Below are 9,234 nucleotides of genomic sequence, written 5' to 3'. Positions count from 1 at the left end.
CACAAATATTTCTTGTCTTATTGTTAGTATCAAATCTAAATAAATTTCAATGAGAGATTCTAATAAACCACTACACCAATTATTACATAATCGACATTCTATAAGTCGCAGCACAAGAGAAATAAATCTTACAATCAAAGAGAGAGATGTAAAAAATTAAAGTCTGTAGTTTAATTTATGTGCGCGAAACATTTTCGTGCGGTTCGAAAATGTCAAAAAAATATAAACACGTGAGTTTATTAATCCTTTAATCAAGCGTAGGTGAGAAAAAATATCGCACTCTCATCCGAATCTTATCTGGACATCTATATCGATCAAAATTTTTAATTTTTTGCTACATTTGCGCGCAGGTCAAAAAAAATATTACAAATGTACATATTAAATATAAATAATAGACGTAAATAAAATATATATGTTAATGTCTGGTCTTTTAAAAATAAAGAAAAAATCTCTCGCAGAAAACTTGATCATAGATGGAGAAAAGAAAGAGACGCAAGGAAAATAAAAAGAAACGGAAGAACATTTTCGCGCATCGTTATCAACTCAACTTTTTCAAGATTTTAGAGATTTAGAGATAATTTGCCTACTTAATGTGATACTCTAATGTGCTTTTCACGAGGTTTATTGGAGCGGTGCATTGTAATATTAAAATACATATTTGTATGTACATTCATTTTTCTTTTCAATATGTACATACGATATATGTTAATGTTTGCAGTAGTCGATTTTCATATTCATCTGTATTTCAATTCTTGTTTCAGAAGAACGAAAAGTAAATATTGTGTGATTTGTAGTTAAAATGTTCAATTGTATAGTTACATTACATCATAAACTATAATACACAATCTTATTAATCATCAAATATCTATAGGAACGTCTTTTATTAGATAAATTTATATTTAAGCCTAAACATACACATTGTATCACAATATTTGAATATATATAATGACTACTTTAACTAAATATTTATAATTATATTCTTTTGGAAGAGTATATTTTTAAGTACATAAACATATTAATTTGTATCATTCTTTTTCACATTATTGAAATTAGCAAATGTTAATTTGAGCAGTTTGTTTATTTAAATGTCATTAAAATTGCGATTGATCACAATTTCTTAAATCTATTTACGCAAATATGTATTAAACATACATTTACATATTTATTGTGAATAAACATTAGTAATACATTAATTAAAATATTTTACAAAAACAGAGTAAAACAAAGAAAAAGAAATAGAGTATTTTGTGCTATCGCTATAGACAAGTAATATACAGAGTGTCCCATTTTAATTCCTCCAGTGAAATATCTCGAAAAATATGAAAAATTCGAAAAAATGTTTCAGACAAAAGTTGTATGTTTTCTAGGGGGACGTAAGATGGTGCCATTAGTTTGACCTTGAGTCACATGAAGGCCACGTGAAAATCATTTTGAATTTCTTAAATGGTACGTCCTATATATATTTGCATATTCTTGTAGCTTATCTCGAGAGCTTTCCAAAACACTATGATAAAATGTTTTTTCATTAAACACTTTTCGAGTTATAAGGCAAAGTTGTAATATTTTGACATAAAATACAAGATATCTCGTAAAATATTCATTTCTCGATTATCTTACCCTAATATTTTTATGCACAAAATAATGAGACGAATCAATTGGCGTAATTAAAACACATAATTATGTTAAAGTAAAAATGTGTAACTGCTAGTTGTAAATTCAGATTTTTTCTTAAAGATAACTATATGTTTTTTTACACCAATTGATTTGTCTCATTATTCTGTGCATAAAAGTATTAAGGTAAGATAATCGAAAAATAAATATTTTACGAGATATCTTGTATTTTATGTCAAAATATTGCAATTTTGAAGCCTTATAACTCGAAAAGTGTTTAATGAAAAAATATTTTATTACAGTGTTTTGAAAAGCTCTTGAGATAAGGTATAAGAATATACAATAATATATAGGGTGCCCATTTAAAAAATTAAACATGACGTTCATGTGACCTTCAAATAACTCTTCAAGGTCAAATCAATGGTATCATTTTATGCCTCCCTTGAAACCATACAACTTTTGTCTAAAACACTTTTTGATATTTCGCTTAGTTTACGAGAAAATTTACCATACTGTTAAAAATGGCCCACCCTGTATATTATTCTGACTACTTGAAAGAATTTTGACAATAACAGTTTGACACTTAAACATCGCTATGGTTTTTCTAATTAACGATTTTATTGCCGAACATTTTGACAATGTAAGTAAATACTTGATTGATTGTACAGTTTAGTGACTCGACCTATTGGTTTATTTATAATTTATAATTATTTAACCATGCCAACATAGGATTCAACCGGCATTGCAGTCTAGTCACGAATCTATTAGGAATTCTTTTATTAATTTCTCGTGGCCCACTAACCATGGAGGATTATACATACCGGCAACAATAATTTTTAGCGATTGTTTTTTACCGCTTTTTATACTAAACATTGTGTTTTGCGTTCTGCTAAGATCAATTTCGTTTGTTGAAATTATTTGTAATTTTATATTTATGACTTGCTTTACGATTATATCACTGCGCCAAAGAAGGTTCAAATGGAGCTCGAAACGTTCGCTATTGCCTTGTTATTCTTAACGATTTCATCAATTAATGTTATACGGTGTTTTGTACTAAATTATTTTATATGTTGAATTATATTTATTGAATTATATCAATTAACATTATTTTATTACTTCTTATTTTGTTTCTCCTCCTTACTCTCCACAGCACTGAATGTTTAAAGAATTACTATTAAAAAGTATTTTGGGAATTGCTCCTATATCATTTGGATACTCTTCTGCCAGGCCTTTATTTGGTACATAATGGGTGCCATTGAATGTAGAAAAATATCGTCCTATCTCTACATTATTAATCCACTCTGATTGACATATTGACAACTCATCTAAAATAAAATATATTTTATATTGTACAACTTAAAGATAATAGAAGATATACATATATGTAATGCATAAGAATGTTACTAATATTCATACCCTGTTGTACATAACTTATTTTATTTTTTCTGGTGAGAATTATATAGTGGGGTTGAAATTTTCCACATTGCCCTGAACAAATTTTCTGATTTTCACATTCGGTCAGATGTGGAGCTATAGAACTCAATGATTCTTTTATAAACGCAGCTTCACATTTAAAATGCCAACCTATTATTACGCCAAAGTGATATACTTGCAAACCACAGTCTTCAATATGAGACAATACATTTTTAAAAAGATACTTCACAATCATACCAATCGCAAATTTGATTTTTTCATTTCTTATTTTTGGTTTTGTTCTTACGATGTCAGATTTAACCTGCGTGCATGTCGTGTACGTGTGAGTATGCGTATGTGTGAAAAATACAATAGCAGAATATAATCGATATTTTGTTGAGCTGTTTATAAATTAATTAATATAATAGCTCAAGTATATATTCCGCTATAAAAAAGTTACATTAGGAAAAGATACATTAAAAAAATAGGAAATAATTATAAAATTTTAAATGCTATAAAATAATTAATAATTATTCTATCGAAGTGATTAAAATATTAAAATAAAACTTGAACTCTGTATTTTGAGAAACTTTTAATGCTAATTACGTGAAATGATTAATTCTTTTATAGTGGATGTAAATATATAGTGGATTAAAATAAAACATCGGATAATAAAAAATCCACATTAATGAGTTGCAGTCGTGAATCAATTGAACTCAATGAGATACAAAGCGTATGAAAGTTATTCAATTTCTTCCCTTCAAAATGCATTATCGTAGAAATTAATATGTAATTTTTCGCTGAGTTATGTTAATTTAAAAAAATATGGATTTTATTGTGTCATCTGTCATTAAAAAACTAATCATCTTACGTAGTCGCCATTAAAAGTTTCTCAAAATACAGACTTAAATTTTCATTTTCATTTTTTAATCACCTTTATATGATAATTTTTAATGTTATGTGTTATAAACATTTGAAATTTTATAAATTTTTCTTATTTGTCCACTTTTTTTAGCGGATAGATAACTATAATTTGTATAATTTTTTACACATTCATTATATGAATATTAGTTTATATTATTAGATACTAGATAAGTTACCTTTATTGGTTTTGTAATATTAATATCTCCATTTTGTATTATTTTTATAATAATATTTAATTCCCATTCATATTCTTCTAGACGATATATGTTATCAAAGTCGTAATTATGTATTATAAAAGCTATTATCTAAAAAAACGTATAGTAACAAAATTTTAATTACAAATATAAAAATGAAAATATTTATTTATACTTTTACTCATTGCTTATAAAATTTATTGAGTCTTTTGATGCAAATAATTTTACAACAATTCACATATTTTTAAGAAAAATTAAAATTTTCATCAACAAATTACAAATTTATGAAAATAGTAAAACAAATTCATGATAAGTTGGACAAAGTGGTAGTGAGTTATAAAAAATATTTACAAAGTTTAACAAGCTTGTATAACTTCTTACGAACATTTTTATAAGTAAAATAGTAAATAAAAATAGATTATTGTAAAAATCACAATTATTCACAACTTTCTAAGTTCATTTATGAAAAACTATGTCCAACATGGTTCAAAATTTGTACTTTGATCACAAAAATTATATGTTTCGTACATAAAAATTATATGTAAAAATAATCTAAAAAGATGTAGTTAAAGTAAAGAATAAAAAATAATAAAAAATATACTTCGAAAATGATAGGAAATCATAGTTCTTTTTATAACTTTTGTGTGAAAAATTGTAAAATGATTTTTACTATAGTCGTGGACATAACGTATCATTCAGATTTTAGATCCAGATCTATAATTCATTGTTATCTTAATTAATTATTAAAAATAATAAAAAATAAATATGAAAACTATATGTAAAAAAATTGCCAACCTGCACATAACTAAATAGAGCTTTACGAGATAAATAGTTACATCTTCCTCTAACAATTTTAAAAATTGTATATGCTTCATTTGTGTAATTTTGCACTATCATAAAATAGTTTGCAATATTCAAATGTTCTGTATTATCACTGAAAAGAATAAAAAAATACGTCATATATGTGTGTGTGTGCGTGTGCGTGTATGTGTGTTTGTGGTTATGTGTTTATGTATATATATATATCGTATGTATATAGTATATGTATATATGTATATAGATATATAGACAAAGTGTCCGAAAATAAATGATAGGGTTTTAGTCGATATTTATAAATAACACAAACTAAATATTAATATGCAATTTTTAATAATAATCAACTCAAACAGTTTCTTTATCCATTCAATAAATTTCGACATGGCCTATTGACGGCATGACACATCTCGTAATTTCAACACTTTTTATATTCTGTACTAAATTCAAATACTAAATCAGAATATCTATTTCTTGCAATTCTTTCTATGATTCTATCCCTGAGATCACGTAAATCTCTGATCATGATTTCACACTGTACATAACATTTGTCTTCATAAGAAAATTCCCTAAACTGTTGTTAGACAAAGTTAACTGTACCTTATGGTTGAATACACTCAAATCTGTGATTATGGTTTAACGAGGAAAAATGTGAAAAGAGATTTATGCTATCTCATTAATAGAATCATAGAAATATTTGCAAGAAATACTAAAAATTTGCAAGAAATACTAAATCCAGATGTTCTGGATTTAATATAGAATATGAAGAGTGTTGAAATTAATACATATCTTAATACTAAATAGATAATAAAACTGTATGAGTTGCTGATTATTATTTTAAAAAATTATGCCAATATTAAAAACAAAATTAACAAATTTTTTAATTAAAATTATACGCACTATTTTGGCTGCCATATGATAGCAATACCTTCTCTGTCTTCGTCTGGTATTTCGTCTGGTTTCAGAACGCAGCGTATGCCAAGCCTTCTGGCTACGGTGTGATATATAAGAGATCGTAGAGACTCATCGAAATAAAGTAAAAGCTAGACATATCAATATATAAATTATGTTAATAAAATTTTATTGCATATGTTTGTTTTTATTTTATAAGATATAAAAACATAATTATGCTTCTACTGCGCATGACAAATTATAATTATAATATAAAGTAACTAAAATAACTATATATACATAATCTAAAATAACTTACGGAATGTACACGGTTTTTATGTGGATCTAATGTTATCAATAGTTGCTTTAACTTATAATTATAAAATTCAGAAGTTACGAATTTTTGAAGTATGCACATAATTTCTTTCGCTTCTGTCTCATCCCAGAAATTGTCCTTGATATTATTGTTTCTCCAATCAGAAAATTGATCAGGAGATGTTGAAAATATTGAATGTCCAGGATATTTTGTTTTAAGGTGAGATAGTACTTCTTCCGTAATATTATCAAAACACGTTTTCATAACGGAAAAAGATATATGTGGGTCAAAATATTGTGCTACAATAGTAAGTAGCCGTTCTAAAAGCTGCTTTTTTTCTGGCATGTTTATAAATTTGTTTTGCTTGAACATTAATCGATATTGTTTTAGACATTGAATAATTATACCAAAGTTATATGCACTTGTTAAATTGCAACTGGGTTCCCTAAAATATATTTACACATTCAGAATGTACAATAACTGTATTAATAGTTGTAATGCTAATATTTAATTGATTGAATTCTACCGTGACGATTGTGTAGAAACGATTCTATTTAACTCATCTGCAACAAATAAGTAAATCTGAGATTTCGAATTTTCGGCTATGGAACGCAGAAGATATTCCAATTCTTCTTTGTCATCGTGGCATAAATCATTCTCTGTCATTAAAGACACATAATACTGAATTTTTTTGACATATTTTAAACCTTCTTTAATTTGTTGTTCAAAATTGGAATGGTCAAAAATTTTCTTTTGTTTCTCCGTATTATACTTTTTTCTCGCAGAAGAACATCTAAAATTGAGACAATGAATTCTCAAATATTCTACAAAACAACACCATATTATCAGACATAAACTATAACAATATACTTTCTAAAGTACAAATATAAATTTTTTAAATACATTAATATTTGGGACAAATTAGAAACATTATAAATATAACATTAATTTTTTATTTAATAAAGATAAAGATTGTAATGTATTAATATCTTAAACCAAATTGAATAAAATGATCACAATAGTAATAGATAGCGAATAGCGACACACACACTCAAAATATAATCGTATTATTGAAACGCTTTTGCTGTAAACATCTTGTATCAAGTTTAAGTTAATCACTTTAAATTAAGTTTTAATGAAAAATCGATTGAATAATAAATGTGTGTGTATAAATATATATTAATTCTCTGGGCATCCCATTAAAGTAAGAATAAAAATAGAAACTAAAGTCAAATTTTATAAGAAATAAAACTCAATCTCTCTTTACAATTTCCAAATAAATAAAATTGATTGTATATAGTGATAGTAGAATATAAAATTGTAGAAATCATAAAGTATAAACAGAAAGTTTATATAAAATTATGTAAAATTTATGAAGTAAATTAAACTTTTCTAACTATGTGTGCGATTTAATTAAAATTATTATTATGAACATATATTTAAGTCAACATTTTTTTAAAATTAGCAATCAACTTAATGTTTTAAAATGTTTAATAAATTAAAATTAACTATTGTTGATATAAAGTAAACATCATAAATCTTATTTGTTTAAAAATTTCAACATCATCTGTTATGTAAAATAAAAAGAGTAATAAAAATTTATTCTGTTTCTTTATATATTTTATCTTATTGACCCGTTTTTTTATCAACCAATTTTCAATTTTTAATAAGTTATTATTGGTGTATAATACTTCATTAAAAAATATAAATATAATTTTAGAAATAATATTTAAAGAAATATAGGTACTGAAAGATGCGTGTGACGCTCGCATATTCTCACTTCGTAAAAACTTATTATATTGGAGAATTCTGGCTTTATTTTTAATAGTTTCATAATTTGTTATAGATTAAACAAATAGCTTTATTCATTAAGAAAAATACTCGGGACAAACTAAATGCACGTGCGCTTCACTTTGTTCTGCAACTATTTTTTCAACTTTTCTTACCAAATTTTAAAGCTTAAGAGTTATACTATAGAAATTTTTGCTAAGAGTTCTATGCGTAAAAATTAGTAGAATAATATATAAAAATTTATAAACAAAGAGACATACCTCTGATAAAATTTCGTTGCCCAAAACTTATTAGTTAGTCTTATCTCCTGGAATCTTTTGCACGTGGAACTAAAACTCAAGACATCTTCAATGCTAACATTTTCATCTCCCAGAATGATTTCAATCACTTCGGCGGGCAAGCTTGTTATCGTAGCCATCGAAAAAAAAATTTAACGATGGACAAAAAAGCTCGCAACGTGATTTATTTATTGGTTTTTATCTGATTTCGTTTATATAACTTATACATGAGCTCACAAAGTTTCTTGTAGCACCTAGCACTGTCGCGTTGCGTCTGTAAACTACAGTGACTTTTGTATGCTTTTCTAGACATTCCAGACTGCAGGTATATTCTTTTTTAAGTTAAAAATACTTCAAAGTATTTGACTGACATTAGAAGAAAAAACACAAAGATTCCTTTATTCTAATAGGTCAATACATATAGCGATAAATCTATGGCTTTTTCTTTTCACTTTTCTTTTCAGCATGAATCAACAGATGTGATTTACGACTGGCTTTTTTTTACTTGAGGGTTAAAATACCGAAAAATTGTATTCTCAATATGTATATTTTATAAACCGTCTTAATAAAAAATATTTTTAATAAATAAGAATATTTTTTTTTTTTACATGATTTTTTAAAAATATTCTATTTATTAATTTAATAAATACTATATTTAACTTGTCAAAGTTTTAATAAGTAGCAAATGTCCACATGTAAAATTGTTTTTTCTTATCGTTGCGATTAATATAATTCCAAATGTTAAATAAAAAATTAATAAGATAAAATCTCATTTATATATTCTTACATATTAAGACTGAAACTACTTTATTCCTTATTAACCTGAAACTATTTTATTCTTCAGATGATTTCTCTTTTAAACTAAAGCTGCGGTTGAGACTGCGTTACGAATGCTTCGACACATCATTCTATCTTTGTTCTCATAAAATATAGAACAAAGATAGAATGATATTTCGAACCATTCATAGTCTTGACCACAGCCTGTGAGGAACCTTTTAGCGAT

The 9,234-nt window shown here is 25.8% G+C and overlaps 1 protein-coding gene across 2 annotated transcripts; it reads right to left on the bottom strand.

The window, feature by feature from the left end:
• Window positions 1–2,438: 2,438 nt before the first annotated feature.
• LOC140674516 (F-box only protein 21-like) lies at window positions 2,439–8,502 on the bottom strand. 2 transcript variants are annotated; one of them, XM_072908103.1, is made up of 8 exons: window positions 8,214–8,502; window positions 6,689–6,955; window positions 6,166–6,607; window positions 5,856–5,998; window positions 4,938–5,076; window positions 4,125–4,253; window positions 3,028–3,346; window positions 2,439–2,936 (listed from the first exon to the last, which is right to left on the bottom strand). In XM_072908103.1, exons 1-8 carry the CDS (start codon window positions 8,369–8,371, stop codon window positions 2,749–2,751), a joined length of 1,785 nt encoding a protein of 594 aa, XP_072764204.1. In that variant the 5' UTR covers window positions 8,372–8,502; the 3' UTR covers window positions 2,439–2,748. The 2 variants fall into 2 exon arrangements, with proteins under 2 accessions (XP_072764204.1, XP_072764205.1); XM_072908104.1 differs by having other exon boundaries at window positions 6,689–6,986; window positions 8,214–8,303.
• Between the last annotated feature and the right edge of the window lie 732 nt (window positions 8,503–9,234).

This window comes from Anoplolepis gracilipes, chromosome 16, assembly GCF_047496725.1.
Source record: "Anoplolepis gracilipes chromosome 16, ASM4749672v1, whole genome shotgun sequence".
Lineage (NCBI taxonomy): Eukaryota > Metazoa > Arthropoda > Insecta > Hymenoptera > Formicidae > Anoplolepis > Anoplolepis gracilipes.
The sequence above is the reverse complement of the archived record's forward strand: the minus strand, read 5'-3'. Positions and strand labels throughout refer to the sequence as shown.